This window comes from Prinia subflava, chromosome 2 (assembly GCF_021018805.1).
Source record: "Prinia subflava isolate CZ2003 ecotype Zambia chromosome 2, Cam_Psub_1.2, whole genome shotgun sequence".
Lineage (NCBI taxonomy): Eukaryota > Metazoa > Chordata > Aves > Passeriformes > Cisticolidae > Prinia > Prinia subflava.
In genome coordinates, this window is record NC_086248.1 from 79,415,423 (window position 1) to 79,434,379 (window position 18,957).

An 18,957-nucleotide genomic window follows, 5' to 3' on the forward strand; every position below is an offset into this window, starting at 1 on the left:
TCAACACCTGTATTTGTCTTGAGACAGCAAACAAGATTGATAGTTTTTTGACTCTAGAGATTGATTAAATGTGAATTAGGGAGAACTTATCATAGGCTCGATAACTTTTTTAATTAAAGTCTTTTATTTTAGGTTTGAATAGATATGATTTGGTTTATTGTTTAGTACCATAAATAGAGAGGCAGAGTACTTGGTTTGCTTTTTAACACCTGCTTTGCTTTTCAGCTCTAGAGAAACTTCAGACAACTTAAGACACGCTGTGGTATCTTTCTCACCTTCCTGTCTGAAAGCTCTTCCACGTGCTGAATCACAGTGAATTATGTCAGCATGTACTGACCAGAAGTGACACTGGTCTGGACAGATCGGACCAAAAGCTTTGTTGTTATGCTCACAGGACACCAGGCGGTGGCGTAGGGCTCCTTAGTAGCATATCTGCATTTCTTACATTGTGACATTCACGTTGTCTTTCTCTCTAGGCTACCTTCTCTCATTCAAAACGTGAACTGCTAAAAGCTTTGAGAAAAAAATAGTAATAGTAGGCCGTGGAAAATCCAGCCAACATGTTTCTGACAATATTCTCAAGTGGATACCAGCAAAAAGGGGAAGAGTAAGCCAAGCACACACAAGCACTTTTTTCTGAGCAGTGCCCCTGATGCCAGACAGAAGGTAAGAGTGGTGTAACTCCAAGTCATCTGCATCATTCCAATCCACTCCATCTCCCAACCTGGCCCTAAGAAGTCTTTAATAAGCTTGACCAGACTACTATTTAATGAAAACAGTCTAGTACAAATCTCACTCTACCAGCTTAAAACTAAACATGGCATTATTAATATTTAAGCTTTTTGATAATGATAAAGTTGATGATAAAGTTGTCAGGAACGTTACTGTTAAAGTCTTTTATTCACAAACTATCAAAATGCATTTAGAACTTTAGGGAAACATGGAGTGATTCATGGTTAATAAGGCTTTACAACATGAGCCATTTACTTTCCCTTTTTTTCCACTTGTTTTATGTTAAACCCATAATATGAAAACTTCCTGTTCTATTCAGTCATACAGTTCAGAAACAAAGACTATTCCTACTTCTAACACAACATTCCTATGCAACATACCAATGCACCCCATTAGACTGCAAAGCCTCTGGGTAGTGTTTGAAGAGTTCAACTGTTTAAGGACATCATAATTCAGGGTATTCACAAAGCTCCTTAGATAACTGAGAATGACCCATAACACAGCAGCTACAGAAAAATCTACTACTAAAGAGCTTTGTTGAGAGCAAGAAATTAAGTCAGGTATATATTAGCTGGCTTTTTTCAACATTCAAAGCAAACAAATTCAATCTGTGAAACAATTTTATTACTTCTGGCAATGAATGCTTGAATAAGAGAACATGGTCTTAAGCTGCACCAAGGGAAATACAGGTTGGATATTAGGAAAAAGTTTTTTATAGAATGGGTAATAAAGTATTGGAATGGTCTACCCAGGGAGGTGGTGGATTCACCATCTCTGGATGTGTTTAAGGAAAGACTGGATGTGGCACTTGGTGCCATGGTTTAGTTGAGGTTAGGATTGGGTTGGACTTGTTGATCCTGGGGGTCTCTTCCAACATAGTGATTCTGTGACTCCTGTGATTTAAACTAAATAATTGGGCAAAAGACAAATGTCAGCACCTGACACTTTTTCCTTCTATAAAGAAAAGTTTTCTATTTAGAGATTAGTTTCAATTTTTGTACAAGAGTTATGAACATTTTAAGGAATGCCCAAATCTTTACCACACACATTTGCAGGTACAGAGCACTTTTCATGGCCTGTTACAACTACCTGGCACAGCAGTGTCATTAGGGTTTGTGCTGAAGCTCACTTTCACTTGGCACCTCCAGTGCAATACACAGATTCCCTGGAATAAGAACTGACAAAGGGGAAAAACTGCTGCTATTTGCAACTCTGCCTACAAGGGCCAACAGGCCAAGAGGTGCTGTTCTCATGAGAGTGCCTGGTAAAAATGACAGATTTCTATATTAATTCTGTAGGTCATAAGTTCAGTGCAAACTCTGAAAGAGCATTTAAACCAAAGCAGTTGTTAGTAGTTCAAGTAATTTTTAATAATTGATCTGTTCTCTGCACTCCCTTCCCGCTGCATTTCTTTGAATACTGCAGATCTACGCTTGCCAACTACTATAAGCTATAAAGCCTTCTAGTTACAACTAGCTTCAAGCTGAAAATAAAATTAAAATCACATCCAATAAAACTCTGATAACAGCAGGCCCAATGTTTTTATGACTAAAATTAAAAGCCTTGTTCATATTGCAAAGCAGTCAGAGACAAGATGGAGTAAGCACCGTTCTGACAGGCTCTGCATTAGCACACCAGGAGAGAAGCCTCTGCACTAAAAGACTGACAAGTCTAAATCACCAGGGGAATGTTTTTAGAAGTCTGGGGCACAGGATCCCACAAGCCTGAAGGAATATTGGATAGTGCAGAGGAAAACACGGAAGGAGAGAAGTCAAGTGAATACACTTACACAGAAAGTAAATATTAAGCAGAATCCACCTGGGAGACAGTTTTCAGTAAAAATATTTCGGTGAATACTGATTTAAAGTAAACATAGGATACAAAATTAATAGGTTTCTGAAGAAATATTGCGCTGAAACTCCCTTAAAAGAAAAGCAGATCCAAAAATTCATCCTACTTTTTAAACAAGTACCATTTTCATAGTACTTTTAACACGTTCAAGGCTTCCTCTACCATATGACCCTACATGTTAAAATATTATAATTACTGCTTTCCTCATGTGATTAATCAAGCATTTATTTTCAGTCTCTGGAAGAATTTCAAGCTGAAATGTGGAGTTTAGATCCAGACTGAAAAAAAAATCATTTAATAGAGAACTGGAAAAATATAATTGCTATATTAACTAGGCAGGCTGAGTCTAACTCTAGTAATTAAAAGGATAAAAATGGGTACTGGCCCTTATCCTTCCACAGTGTGAAAAAAGTAACCATCAAGTTGAAGTCCCTTTTGAAAGCACTAAAGATGAATAATGGGGGTGAGAGAAAAAGCACAAGGACAGGAAAGCAAACACGTATGTGACCACAAACACACATGGATGCTCTTACTGACTGCCATGTATCTGTAACAGACTGCCTGAAAAGCAACAGTGACTCACCTCCACATTTTAGTGAAACTGTGCATCAGGCTCACACAGCAAGGCAGAGCTGGAGGTTTGAGTCCATCCATTTGAAGGAGGAGGCCAGGAACACCATATAGAACCAGATATTTCACATAAAAGAAAAGTACTTGAGCTAAAGCCAGGCCACCTAAAAGAAAAAAACAACAAAACATACCTTAAACAAGTCCTGAAACACTTTAAAAACCTGTTAATACTGATCACCTCCAAACAGCAATTATTTCAAGAACTAAGGCAAGCCCCATTGCTTGATGGGATGTACAACATTTGTTTCTTTGCAAGAGACACAGCACACAAGCCCATGCATTTATGACATTAGACACACATACAAAATGGTACCATCACTCCAGCATGAAGGCACAAATATGCATCTGTAGTTCCACTTTCAAAAATCTCTGGACTGTGACTGCTATGAAAAAAAACAGCTGACTTATGTTGAATTAAAAATCAGAATATACCAATATAAGTAATGAACATTTGCCACAGGACAGTAAATTTATCTTTGCAAAAAAAACCCCAACCGACCACTCTTCACCTGTTGCTCCAGAACAGCCATAAACAGTGGCTATAGCTGCACGTTATCCTGACATCCCCACAAACATTCCAGGCCCTTTCAGATTATCTGAGTCCTCAGAAAATACCCCCTACAAGATCCCCTTCCGCTGCATCCAAGGCATAGAAAACTGGAACTCCACTTGGCATAATGCTTAAAGCATATTTAAGTTTTTAAACCCAGAGAGGTCTCCTTAAGGTCCTGTAGCTGCCTTAGTTCCAAAGGAGAAATTTTGTGAGTGTGCTTGCTCACAACCTCAGATTATGACACACACTCCAGCATCTTACACAGATCCGAGATGAAAATCATACATATTCTCATTATTATTATTATTCATGCATATAACAACCTTGGAATGCATTATAAAGGAAGATGATTCTTACTAATACACATTCCTCCTACATGTTTTCTGTTGAACAAAGCTGTATTGACCAATAAATAAAAATACAGTAACAAGCAGAGGCCAACACCTTTACAGAAACTGGTGAGGTCCCTCCTGAAGGACCCAATGACTTTGGTGAACGTCTCCATTGCAGAGTTGACCTATGGAAAAATCTCACCACAAAGAAGAGAAACTGAAATTATACTATGATAGAGAAAAAAATTATAAAATGCAATTGCTACATCTCTTCCTATTCCAGTGCTCTGCTTTTGCTCAGTTATATTACCTAACTTGACTGAAGGACTTTAAACGTTCAACACAATTTTAAAACCTTCCAGCAGACTTTCCTTGGAGACAGATTTTAATCTGACTGCAGCAGTACAACTCCATGAACATTTAAGTAATCTGTCTTTTTTTAGGAGTGGGGGAACATCCCTACCGCATTCTGCTGACTAATGAGTATACTATGGATGACAACCAAAAGCTAAGCATTAAAAAATCCTCTGCTGAATTCACAGAATGACTATGTTGGAAGAGGCCTTCAAGATCATCAAGTCCAACCCATGCCCTAACATCTCAACTAAACCATGGCACCAAGTGGCACATTCAGTCTTTTTTTAAACACATCCAGGGATGGTGACTATCTCCTCCCTGGGCAGAACATTCCAGTACATTATCACTCTTTCCATAAAAAACTTTTTCTAATATCCAACCTATATTTCCCTTGGTGCAGCTTGAGACTGTGTCCTCTCGTTCTCTCAATTGCTGCCTGGAGAAAGAGACTGACCCCCACCTGACTACAGCCAGCTTTCAGGGAGTTACAGAGAGTGATAAGGTCAACCCTGAGTCTCCTTTTCTCCAGGCTAAACACCCCCAGCTCCCTCAGCCATTCCTCACAGGGTTTGTGTTCCCAGCCCCCCACCAGCCTCGTTGCCTCCTCTGGACACACTCAAATGCCTCAGTGTCCTTCCTAAATTGAGGGGCCCAGAGCTGGACACAGCACTCGAGGTGTGGCCTCACCAGTGCTGAGTACAGGGGAAGAATGACCTCCCTGCTCCTGCTGGCCACACCATCCCTGATCCAGGCCAGGATGCCCTTGGCCTTCTTGGTCACCAGGGCTCTGCTGGCTCATGTTCAGTTGGTTATCAACCAGAACCCCCAGGTCCCTCTCTGCCTGGGCACTCTCCAGCCACACTGTCCCCAGCCTATAAAGTTGTAGGGGGTTATTGTGGCCAAAATGCAGGACTCTGCACTTGGAGTTATTAAACTTCATCCTACTGGACTCTGCCCATCCATCCAACCACTCCAAGTCTCTCTGCAGAGCCCTTCTCCCTTCCAATAGATGGGCACACAATCCCAGTTTAGTGTCGTCTGCAAATTTACTAATGAAGGACTCAATACCCTCATCCATGTCATCAATAAAGATATTGAACAGAACAGGCTCCAGCACAGACCCCTGATTACTGTGTAACAACCTAGAGTGAAATTCTGGCACTAATAATGTAAAATTCCTGCTGACGTACACATGGCCAGTATTTTGCTACAACAATCCAACATTTTTAGTTTTGATATCATAATCCATGCATACGATAAGAAACAGTTGTCCCATCCAAAATAAAAACTGATGTTAGAACAAAATACTGCGACATGAAGCTTATGTTGTTTTACTTCAGGGAAGCAGGCATCGAGTATTCAATAACATTTTTCCCCAGAGGAAAACAAACAATCCGAAGCACAATTTGGATACTAGCCAATTAGCTCCACATTGGATTACTGCTAAATCATCTGTACAGCCAAATTTCTGCTTTAATTCCCTTCTCATTCAGCGTCTCATTCCTTTTCTGACAAATTTCATTGGAGAGCTGAACACTGACACCCACACAAACCAATTACGAAGATCACAGCTCTCTGTGCAGTAGTAAAATTCAAAACCCTTTGGCTGTGCTTGATGGAAAGGTATTTAGAAACAGGCTTCCACTCTGAGACCCAAAAAATCAATACATTCGATTTGAAATGAATGAATGAAATTTTAAACGATGAAAGATTGAGTTCACAGATACAAAGTTATAATATGCAAGTTGTGGAAAAAAGGCATTTTCACCATCTCCAATGACACACATGTAGGTTACCATTACTGTAACTAACAGGCAGCTCAGCAGCACTGGCATCTTAAACACAGACATCACACCACAGGCACACCTGGCACACAGGAGCTACTCTGTGCGTGGCAATTCTAGGACTCACAAGAACAGCAACACAATGGCCCCGATCAAAATACACAGCTCAAGTTCTCATTGGTCTTGAACTCATGACAGCAGTAGGAGAGTTCTGGCCACACAGGATAAACTAAGGGCAAGATTCACAGCCCCACAGTAGCTGGGCTGCACTGGCAACAGGCACAGGCTTTAAACCTGCTTGCATACCTGAGACACTGCAGCTGCTTTGCATTTGCTCCATTCTAGCACAAAGCAGCCAGAAGCACACTGCTTCACCTGATTTAGAAGCATGAAATTAACAATCAAATTCATTAACAATATCACATGATTTCTTCTCTAATGTTTGATATAATAATTCCTCCACACGCATGAACATTATTTTTAATTGGAAACAAGCCATATCAAATCTGTATCATAACACACCTAAGAGGAAAAAGTACTGCAAAGATTCTATCTTTTCTCCAGAATAAATTAATACAAAGGATTCAAAGTAGAGGTAACTTTTTAAACAGAATGTGTTAAGAGATAAAATATCAAGTTAAAGTATCCAATCTTAATTCCATGCATTTCAACAGTCAAGATGTTTCAAGTCCCAGACTACAGCAATTTACTCTTATACAATCTGGTATTTTCAATTTATCATCTTCTGATCCTTAAAAAATCCTAAGCTTTTCTATGCTTTAAAAATGTATTTATAGACCTTCGAGTATTTTTTCTTAACCTTAAGTTTACTGCAAAACTGCATTTCCTAAGTTTCGTAGAGCTTTGAAACAAAGATGATGACAAATTAGAATATTCACAAGACTTAATTTTAGTCTACATATTCTCAAAATTCTGACTGGTATTTTTTGACAAAAGTTAACAAATAGAATCTTTTCATAACCAAGCAACAAAACAATTTGCATCCAGGTGTTACAAATCACACGTGACATTTTTCTGTCCTTAAGCCATCATCAAAAGTCATGGTTAACTGTAACTTAGAAGGCAATTTTATTACAAGCACAACATCACAAGTTTGCCCTTTTTGCAGCTACATTGATATGACTATGGCATTAGTGATTGCAAATGCTTGTTTCTGTCAACTACCAGGACAGGTTCCATTAGAAAACAGAAATAAAAGGGTTACTGACACAGAGCAGAAGTCTAATAGGAAGCAGACATTAGTAACAGCTCAGAATTCGGGGCCATATCATCAAGTTCAAAATATCCCAGCCCTCCAACAGCACACCAGAAGCAAGAAACATCCTTCTGTGGATGGAGTACTGGCAGGAAAGTACCACGGTGTTTGTCCTGGAGGCTAAGTCCTTCTTTTTGGAGAAAGCTGAATGGACATAAAGATTCCCAAAGTAAAATTATTTAAACAAGACTAAACTGTCAAGGAACTCTCAGCCAAGGCACAGACAGGTCTTCCAAGTTAAAGTAAACCAGAGGGTTTTTCAAGCACACATTTTCTTTAAAGACACCTACCATGAATACTCCCAAGGACTTTGAGAATCTTGGTCTAGTGGAAGGAACATCCATGGCAAAGGGGTTGGAATTAGATGATCTTTAAGGTCCCTTCCAGCCCAAACCATTATATGAAAACATCTACTGTAAGCATTATGTTCAACAGTAAATGCTTGCAGGAAAAGGCTCTCTAAATAAACCAGAAATTACCACATTGCACTGTTTTTTACTGGGATAGAGCTCATTTTCTTCACAGCGGCCAGTGTAGGGCTGTGCTTTGGATTTGTGCTGAAAAGGGCATTGATGAAAGCACAGAGATGTTTTCATTACTCCAGGGTTTAGAGAGTTAAGGTCTTTTCTGCTTCTCACCCCCCACCAGTGAGAAGGCTGAGGGTGCACAAGGAGCCAGGAGGAGACAGCCATGACAACTGGTCCAAGGGGTATCCCATACCATATGCTCATGCTTAGCATATAAAGCTGCGGGAATAAGAAAGAGGGGATGTTCAGAGTGATGGCATTTGTCTTCCTAAGTAACCACTGAATATGAAGGAGCCCAGCTTTCCTGGGGCAGGCCCAACACCTGCCTGCTCAGAGAAGTGGGGCATTAATTCCTTGTTTTGCTTTGCTTGCACATGTGGCATTTTCTTTACCTATTAAACTGTCTTAATCTCAATCCATAAATTCTCAGTATTCTTCCAATTCTCTTCCAATGTCTCCAAGAAAAGAATATGAGTGGGCAGCTGTGTGGTGTTGTTTCTAGCTGGGACTAAGCCAAATCATGCATGAGTAAAAAGAAAACCAGTCACAGAAGTAGGTTAATTGCCAATACAATCTTGAAGTTTAGCCTATTAAAGAAACATTAGAAAAAGAAAAATTACACACATGAACACTAATGTCTACAAAACAGGGAACTAATATTTTAGAAAAAACAAACAAACAAACAAAAAATCTAAGCTCTCATTTGTGTTTGTATTTCCAGTTTTCAAGCCAGACCTCAAGATGACAAATATTTCATCAATTTCTCCTTATCATTATCTTCCAGGATGGAAAAAAAATCTCAGACTCCTCTTATTAGTATTTCATTACTACTTAGATGAACAAATATCCTGATTTCAATAGCAAAATGCTGCATGCTTCTGAAAATGAACTCAGAAATCTATTTCCTTTCTGTGGGTTTATCAGAAAAAACTGCAAACACATCAAAACCAGCACCCTACATCCAATTTACACAGACTACTCTGTAGGTCTCACTGTCCAAGAAGAACATACATAACATTTCTTCTTTTAACAAATTAAAACGTGATCACCAGCTAGAGATTAAACCACGTGGCTCCACCTTTGAACAGATCATATTCTAGACTGACTTACATACCAGTCACATGAAAATACCCTTCTGAAGTAGTAGAGAGCCTAGTTAATAATTAAAACAGTGATAGCTAATTGACACTACCTTGTGCACACTTCACTAGAACAAAAGGACCACACATGGTTAGGATCAATACATTAAACGCGCAGAGAATTCACAATCTATCATGTGTGTACATCTCAGATGTGTATCTATACACACCCCTGACACACCCCTGACAAAGCACAACAGATTCCTAGCAAAATATATTTTCACAACTACAGGATCTATTAAGCTCTATATTAAACCAATGCAACAATTATATTCAACAACATATTTTCATACACACCTCTGTGTTTCTTCATTCCCTGTACCTTACCAGATGGACGTGAAGCTCTGCTCAGATGAGCAGAGATAAGTAGATGGTGCTGAATCACCAGGATAAATGTGAAGCCTCATCAGGGAAATTCAGGCAGTGCTTCTTTCAGCATCTGCATTTTCAGAATCAGACTTAACATACAAATGACCTAGCAACACACATTTCAGTTTCTGTACAATGGAACGTACCTCAGCAGAGTGAATTTTACCACTGATAGTCTACACTGTCATAGCAAAGAAAAAATCACTTGTTTCACTTTAAGCTCTTTCAAACAATGCAGTTAAGCCCCCCATTACCACACGCCAGTGAATTTGTCATTCAGCTTCAGAAGCTTGACAAACAGACATTGAAAAGGATCACCAATCTACCTTTTACTCATTTCTTTTCTCTTACTTTACTACATATCATATCCAGAAATTACCCTGTAGAACAGATGAACCTCTGATCTGGCAGAGTGTAGCTATTTTTCTGGTATGCTGCAATGCATCAGGATACTGGATTACTGGAATTCATAGTGGTTTTTGTTCTTGGTGCCTGCAAATCTACATTTTATAGTGCAAAATATAAAGGCAGAAATTTATTCCGAATTAATGTTAAAACTGAGAAGAATGAACTATCATGGCTTCCATTAACATGGAATACGGGTCTTCCTGCTGTGTCATTAATTCTGCAAGCAGCCAATTCTTTCACCCAATCTGACTGATGCTACCAGAATGAGATGCAGCACTAACACAAAACCATAGAATTACTATAAACACTGCATTTGATAGTCATCATTAAAAAAGCACAAATGCCCTGATATTGCTCAGTATGTCAATAGCTAACTACCCACAGACAAACATTTGTGAACAGAGACATTGATTTGTGAATTATGGAAAATGCTCACATTCTCCAAACAATGATTTCCTGGGACAAATAAATAACAGTTCTGTGATTACACAGCTGACATCTTTAAATTCATTCTGTGTTCAGACATTAACATCCCTTCCACAAACTGAAGGGCCATATATATATAGCAAACAGGCACAGAATTGGGTACAGCCCCATCATATTTCTCATTCTGCTCTGGACGTGGGACCTAATATTTGGCTACTGAAAAGCTATATTGCACCATTTGGTATGTTGCTGCCTCTAGAAACTTATTTGCCTCTGATTCTATCCACACAAGAGAAAATACTTCTCTTACTGCTGGGTACCATTCTTCCAGATACTATTTTTTCAATTTTATACCTGTGTGCCCTGTGTGCAGAACACACTGTAGCTTCACAGTCGTGAGGAGCAGACTGACATCACCCTTAGATGCTGAGAGGAAAATCTCACAGCAGCATTGCCTTGCTGCACTGCTGGCATTTACTGCCCATTGTTCAAAGTTATCCCAGAAAAAAAATGCAGTAGCAGATACAAGCTCCCTAATTAGAAGTGACTGCAGAACAGCCTCACAGCCTTTCCCTCCAGTTTACCAGGCTATCAGGGCAGGCAGGCATCATAGTGTAAATAGCTGTTCCATGCTGGTTTGAAGTTCCTCTAGTCAAACACCAAACCCAAAATGAAAAAGCCCATCAGTGCAGAAAGGCTTACGTACCATGGATAATCCTCCTGAGTCAACAGCAAGCTGCTTCCTTGGTCTTAAGGCTCAGTTATCTGATGAAATTAGTTCCAATAATACAGCATGCAAAGTAACCAAGGGCAATGTTTGGCTCCATACTGGTGTAGAAGCATGGTAAGATCGATAAGGGTCTGGTAAGACTTAATAGTAAATTATTGCCAGTACCAATAGTAATATATTGGTAGCTCCTTAAAGCAAATCACAACAGTGGCCTATCACTGATTTGAGTCTAAGGAAACCTATATAATCGTTGTGACAAAACCTGCAGAGAAAACATTAAATGACCAACTCCTAGCTCAAAATCTCTCTTATAGTATATTTTAAACACCTGCTTACATTACTACAAAAACGATGCCCAGCGAGAGTAGGGTTACATTTTTAGAACACATTTCCTAAAGGCAGAGTCCCCACAGGCAGCTTGTTAAAATAGAATAATTTGATTTGAAATCAGGCATCTTTACTGTCCAAACTTGCTCGAACAATGGCTTCCATCTCCTGTTGCTTTGAGACACTTTCACCTTTTCTAACCCTCTGTTCAAAATGCATTTTAATTCTTGGAATAACACACTTTATTTCATCAAATAAACACACAGACAACTTAGCTGTTGTCTATAAAGTAACTCTCTCCCCACCCTATAAAATCAACACTGGCAGTCTTGAAGGGAGGGAGGAATCCACCAGTAGCACCACAGCTAGAATAGTTCATCACTAATTCTGGAACCTTCCCTGCATTATCAAGTGGCCAGCCTTTTGTAACACACACAAGCACTAGCAGCTAACAGATTTAACTCACCAATGAATTGACATTTAGAATAGAAAATGAAAACTCAGAATCCCCTTTCTAAACAGTGACTGAGTGAGGAGTAGAACAAACAACACACCACTGAGGCAAACCTCTGTCTTTCTTGCTCTCCACCTGCCCTTGCCCTTTATAGATAAAAAATTATATACTCAAACATGCATCAAGTGTATATGTGTGCACACAGGGGTACACAGAGTGCACACATTGCCCTCTGCTGACCAGAGTCCAGTGCAGACCAGCAGTGTTCTCCATCACACACAAGACACCTGTGGGGACACAGGTGAGTGCTGGACAGGACCGTGCCTGTGTGTGAATCGATCTCTGGTGTAAGAGACACCTCCTGCAAGTCGGGAATCACCAAGGCTTTTTCAGAACCCAGTTTTAAGGTCTGAGGTCTCTTTGCTTTTCTTCTTCTCTACCTGATGATACAGCTGGGAAGTGGGGGCAGGAATCAAATCAACCACATATGCCAATTGTTTACATATCACCTAAAGCTTTTGCTGATTTATGTTCCATTTGTCAGCACTCTTTTTCCTCACAGCTGGGCATTTTAATGAAATATCAGGGAGCTGCAGACAGGGTAGAAGTGGGGGAAGTCAAGCAGGAAAAAAGACCTGAGAGGTACTGACTACTACTTTCAAGTTACCTTATTTGCAAGTCCTTCCCTCTACTATTTTCACAAGTTCTGTCTTTTTCAATGTGAATGCAAACTAGAAACATCAATCAGAAGGAGATAAAAATAATTCTTAAAATCTCCCCTCCTCCATCTCCACACTAAACAAACTCCTTCTAAGTGTCTACTTTTATGATTTGAGGAGAAGAATCACTTTAGACCAAAATTTAGAGACATACTCTAGACTGGAAAAAGTACAGAATATTTTTTAATTTAGGAAGCAGCTCAGTAAGTTCAACTAAGCTTATGGAGAATCTACACATTACATTAAGAGTCTGCAGACCACCTTTCTGGCAGTGACTGGCTGTAATGTGCTACATTTAAGTACCTACAAATGGGCATAAAAGAAATGTAGACTGGGGTTCTTGAAGTGGGGGAAGAAGAAATATTTCTGCTATTGTTTCTATACTCACCCAAGGCCCAGTAAGATGCAGATTCCAAAGGCAGAGCACTACTGTAGAGAGCATGGATATACATGAGGTGAATCATCAGCTCAGCCAGGCACCACCAAAAGAAAATACGAATTATGCCCACAATTAAGATGCTGAGATTGGTCTTCACACTGAAAGCTTCTTGTCTCCTCATCTAAAGAAGAAATCCAAAGAGGTTACCTGGCACAAAACTGACCGTTTTACTCAAAATACTCATCCTGGGAACTTTTGACTACACCGTTTGGAAATTCCTGACACTCTGGAGGGAGACTCCATTCTCAATGGTCTCTCCATCCTCAATCTCAGTAAACCATAAAAACCAACAAGAAGCCGAAAGTGAATGCACACTGCAACAAACTGTTGTAAAAAAGGCCAACTGTTATTAACCTGAACAGAATCCAAACTTGAGACTTTAATTCCTGCAACTTGACCTCTGGAGATAATACAAAAAGATTAAAGAAACTTCAGCAATGAAGGTTTTCCAAGCAGCAGCCCTTCCAAACACAGGAACAATGACTGCTTATTCTTAAAATACCTCCAATTTCTACCAACTGCAGAGAATCGATTACTTGAGGACAGTTCTTAATTTTTCTCCCCACAGCATTGCCAAAATCAGCAAGACCTACAGAATGTGCTGAGAAAACAAGTTAAATCAGATAAGGCAAAGTTTCCAGTTGGCAGGCTTCTCAAGAGGCTCCAAGCTCCAACACTGCTAACTACAGTAAACACACTGTCATATTATTATTGCACCACCTTTCCACACTAAAAGAGAATATAATCAAAAAACATGAAACACAGGATTGCCTAAAAATTCAGTCATGCATTATACACCTATTATTGTGTGCAACATTTCCTTCTCCAGTCTCTAACTGGCCACCAAAAATGCCCATACAAGAGAAGTAACCAACTCATCTGTACAGGCCCTCAGTCTCAAGCACAGTACAGTTAACATGCATGCTCATTTGGAGGATTCCTTTGTCTCAGCTGTATGAAGACTACCACTTTATCACAGTGATTTGCACAACAGGCCTTCAAATCCATGTCTAGAACTGCTATGCCTTGTTTCAACCCAGAAATTCAACAAGGCCAGTGACAAAGTGTCAGTGTCTCATTTTTGCCTGGCAGTGGATGCCAATTGCCAGAACTGGTGTTACACTCCTTGGGCCATACAGCAGCTCAGTGTCTCCAGCTCCAGAATTTCTGCTTCCCAGTGTGCTCAGCAGGAACTCTCATCCCAGTCTCAGCTTCAGTTAAGGGGTTCTGAGAGTGGTTCGAGTCTCTTCCAACACCATCAATAAGGATTCTCTTTGTATTGTGCATTTTGAATCAACTGCTGGGCACTGCACCCTTTGAAACCCTTTTCTGACCTCATCTGCCAAGGTAATTCTCTCTGCTCAGGTAAGAGCTCTGATGATACCCTTCAGCAAGCACCAACAAGAAACACTTTAAGGTGGTTTAGTTTGTTCCATCTTCTTCGTGGCTTTAACCACACATGTCTGTAAACATTTAAGGAGAACCTTCTGCAAATACAGGCATCTCACTCTCAATCTTCCTTTTTCTTGTTACACCAAGAACACATGCTCTTTGCATAGTTCTTTGCTGAACCACATCAGGTGAGCTATCAAGCTTCAAAGCAAGGCCCCCCCAGTTCTTCCTATCAGTTATCCCCAGACTGTTTTCAGCTTGGGAGTCTCATAGGTCTTCTGAAACAGTCCTTGGAAAGAAAGCACAACTGTCCCTCTCCTCAGGTACAAGGATTTAGGTGGAATTTAACACACTTCAGAAGCTACAAAACAATAATTAGTAAAAAATATTACCTCCGTTTCTAGGCAAGTGTATGTGGACTTTTCCCACAATACCCAACCCAAGATAACAACATTCAACCTTGCATCTTCCAAAGCAAATGAAAACAAATGAGCATAGGACTTTCCACTCAAGGATCCATCAGAATCTCATTTCACTTTCATAAAGCCCAGTATGTGCTTTGGCTTCAACAGAAAATTCCCAAATATAAACAGAAACAAGCAATCCCCAGGTTTCTATGCATAAGTGAAAAAGCAGTTTTATGGTTTGAAACGTTCACTAACCCACTTTGACACAATAATTTTAACTATAGACATAACAGGTTGTGACACCACTTCTTACTCAATTATGTAAGAAAATATGGAAACCAATAAAGGATGAAAACATGGACTTTTCCCATCATGTAAAAAGCAGGCTTGAAAAGAAGCCTGCAAGGGATAAGAAAAGTATTCAATAGAGTTAGTAGGTCTTATATTTTAAAAAAGCTGCTCAGCTGAAGCAAAGTGATCCTAGTAAATCATCAGCTGTTTTAACATTAACGTGAGGAGAAACTGGAGTTTTCAGGAATTCCCAATGCAATCTATCAGCTGTCTGTGACTCTGAAATCTGTTTCAGAGTTAACAGCCATCTTATGCTGAAAACATTAGCTTTATTTCACCTGATGAAGAAGAAAACAATCAAACAGTCCAGCAGCTGCATGCTAAAACTATGAACGCTCTCCAAATGTAACAAAGCATGTCACTGGCTCCCTGGTTGAAGGAATGAATCCTATGTCAGAGAAGAATATCCCGTGAAGCAGAAGAACTTGGGGAGACAGGTTTGTCTTAAAAGTTGATATCTAGGACATTACAAAATTCTTCACGATTCTTCAAAATTGTCACATTCCCGTAGTATTATTTGTCGACTTTATAATTATGTGGAAGACAGCTTTGGGCACCAAAACAACGACCACTGTTACCTGCTCACTGAATTCATTAAAATTCACCAGGGGTCCATTGTGGAATGTAGGATAGTAAAACACATATGCCAGCATCCAGAGGAATGAGTGGGATGACCTCTGGGCCGGTGCATGCCAGCAGTACTCCAGGCTGAAGCTAGTGCAGAAGAGGCAGCGCACAGACACGGTGAAGAGCAGCAGATAATACTCATTTTCAGTGTCATACCACTTCCTCTGAAAAACAAAGCAAAGCCAGATCATGATGGTGCAATGCTGTGTTTTCTCTATGGCAAGACAGCAATGTCTACTCAGATCTCAACTTTTGGGGTCAGCGGCAACAGGAAGAAACTAAAGAATAAAGAATAGCAGCAGGAATGAGACTCTAAAGTGAACAGCACTGAACACATGAACAACAAGCACTAGCTTTTTTAATGGAGAAAGGTCCTCCAGAGCTACTACAGCCAGCATAAAGAGACAACAGCTTGATTTCAGAAACATGTTAGGCTGTGAAGAACTAGGACAGCAGGGGAGCTCTTTTCACAGAAACGAAATATCATCTACTTCAGATTTAGTCCAATACTACAAAATTCAAACCAGTTGGCAACACAGTTGATAGCCAAGGGACTACTAGGGCTGAAGCTAAATGTAAAGAGAATCAGTCACTCCTGAGAAAACTTAAGGCTGGAAAAAATGTTATGAGCATTTAGTGATTCTTTGACAGTTGGTATCACACTTGTTGCCAACAACAAAAACCTATCATCACCAAAAACTTGGAAACATCAGCAAATGCAGCTTGGCTGACTGACAACTTGTATTGCAGTGGGCCCGCTCCTCATCAGACCAAATCACAAAACTGACCACACCACATGAAGAGATTCTACACACTCATTCCCCCTCCCCCTGAACATCAGGGCAACAACCCTTTTAACAAATGTCCAGTCTTTCCCATTAGTCCAATAAAACACAACAGGACATTTCCTCACAACTGGTCAACAGTTTTTCCCTATCTGTACTGCTCAGAAAAAGCCACTAGATGAAAAGCAAAACTGAGCCTGCTTACGGCTAACCGATGCAAGTAATTAATTTGGTACAAATCAAGTGTTGGAGAAAGTCTCCCTGCAGAAGTCACAGTCACCAGTAACTACAGGCAGGCTTAACTGAGCAACTCCAAAGCCCAGCATCTTAAATTGGCATGATTAGAGCTCCAATGAAATGTGTTCTAAAGAGCACTAGTGAAGTATTACCATACTCTGCTGAATAGCACTTACACATTAAGGACATACTTTTATCCCAATGTACTGGCCACCATGATAGAGAAATGTGACTTCTGTAACTGGAGAAGCTCCAGCATGAGTCACTGCAGTGCTACTGCTTAAGATTTCTCAAACCAACCCCTGCTTATATCAACTGAAGGGACAGTATGCTGCCATAGAGATAGATGCCATTACAGACAAACACCACCATCATTAATTTGATGCGTAATTAGTTCTTCTCACATTACCTTGGCCTCTTCCACGGCTGGTATGCGCAAAGTGGACAGAAGGATAAGGGAGCACAACCATGTCAGGAGTGACAGCTGAAACTGAGCCACAGCAAAGGAAATAGCTGCATGTAACAAAATGACAGCAAAGCCCTTGATGCCCAGTAACAACCAGCAGGCAGCCATTCCATAAACCATCAAGCACCATGGTTTATACTGTCAGAAAAAGAAAAGTTGACAATCTTTAGTTTCATTATTTCTAAAGAAAAAAGGCACTCACTACCTGTGCTGCCTACACAGGTTCTGCAGTAGAGACAAATATAGCCAACAAGGTGAGGAACACACATGAAAAAACACAGAAACCCATCTGTATCCCTAAAAGTGAAAAGGAAGGTGCTTCTGTAGCAGCATCACATGAAAACCAGAGCCTCCCTAATTTGAGGGAGAGCATAACTTCCTCCTATCCTTCCCCAAACTAGCAAGTGTAACACCACACACAGATCATTTCCCACAATCATGCAATCATTTAGCAATTATCCCAAAACCCAAGCAGCCATCACTTTACATCCTTTCCTCATAAAGGAACAACTGCGCCCTTCTTACGTGTACAAGTCAAACAACGCTGTTTAATGGCTTCCAACAAGACAGAGGCCTTTAGAGGTTGGAGGCTGAAGTCTCCAAACACTAAGGCAACCAACCCCCACATACAATTCACACTAAAAAATGAGATTTACTACTCTCAGTGGCCTCACTGCAATGCCTCCCACATCCACAGTAACCAAACCCATCAGAAACTCCCTGTTGTGAAGAAAATTCCTACATACCTTCTCCACCAAGAGCCTGGACATTTGTGATACCAACAGGTGACCAGCCAGAAGACACAGTATACGTTCCCTTCCCCATTCAATCCAGTAGCTCCACTCAAAGTCCATTGGGTCCTGTGGCATGAAGGGAACTGGTCACTATATGTATCTGGCCATAAGAGGCAAAAGAATACCTCTGTGATACGCCAGCTGTGTTGTACCCAAAGAACTCTCACATCTCAAGAACACCATTTCAGCAATCCAGTTGGATCACTTACAGCAGTGAGCTCAGACCATTTTCACTTCCAATGGAGCAAAGTTCAGGAAAGCAGAGCTTTAGATGGTGTGCCTCCTAAGCCTCACACTGGTGCTGAAGCTGAGCAACTTCAGGTCTCCCTCGGGATTCAGAGAGCAACTCTGCTCTGCCTTGGAAAACCAAGAACTTCAGTGGAAAGGTGCTTTGCTGGAAGAAAAGTCAAACTCCCCATTTCAGCAAAGCCGAGTTGCAATCAGATGGAATTTGGTCAGCTGGAGTTATCTGTGGCATGAAATTTTTATCTAGATTAGGTAAGAGGGATCAGCCAGTAGCCCGGTGTCCAATACAGAGCCTCACTAAAAGTTCCTCTCAACTGCCTTAAAGCTTTCTAGAAAGCACATATCAAAGGTCCACTACCAGCAGTGATGGCAGGCCTAAACACCAAAACACTTACACAGACATGCATTCGTGCTTTTGGGTAAGCAATCCTCAAGATTAGTTGCATTATTTGCTTTTGACCTCACAACCTTTTGAAGAAATGCAAGCAAAGTGCAGTAGGGATGTGATTTTTGGTTTGGAGTAGAGGACTGACAATTTTCTTACTTTTTTTTTTTTTTTAATACCATCTATGTTTCTTTAAGACCTTACACCTCTGTTC

General features: G+C 40.3%; 1 protein-coding gene across 2 annotated transcripts in view; it reads right to left on the bottom strand.

Moving 5' to 3' along the window:
- The window catches only part of HHAT (hedgehog acyltransferase), a 147,136-nt gene that overhangs the window by 125,745 nt on the left and 2,434 nt on the right, over window positions 1-18,957 (bottom strand). For both annotated transcript variants that reach the window (XM_063390738.1, XM_063390737.1), the window contains exons 4-8: window positions 18,065-18,178; window positions 17,262-17,456; window positions 15,782-15,994; window positions 13,003-13,174; window positions 3,167-3,317 (exon numbers count right to left, since the gene is read on the bottom strand). In XM_063390738.1, the coding sequence (XP_063246808.1) occupies window positions 3,167-3,317; window positions 13,003-13,174; window positions 15,782-15,994; window positions 17,262-17,456; window positions 18,065-18,178 (845 nt within the window). The remainder of the gene's footprint in view (window positions 1-3,166; window positions 3,318-13,002; window positions 13,175-15,781; window positions 15,995-17,261; window positions 17,457-18,064; window positions 18,179-18,957) is intronic.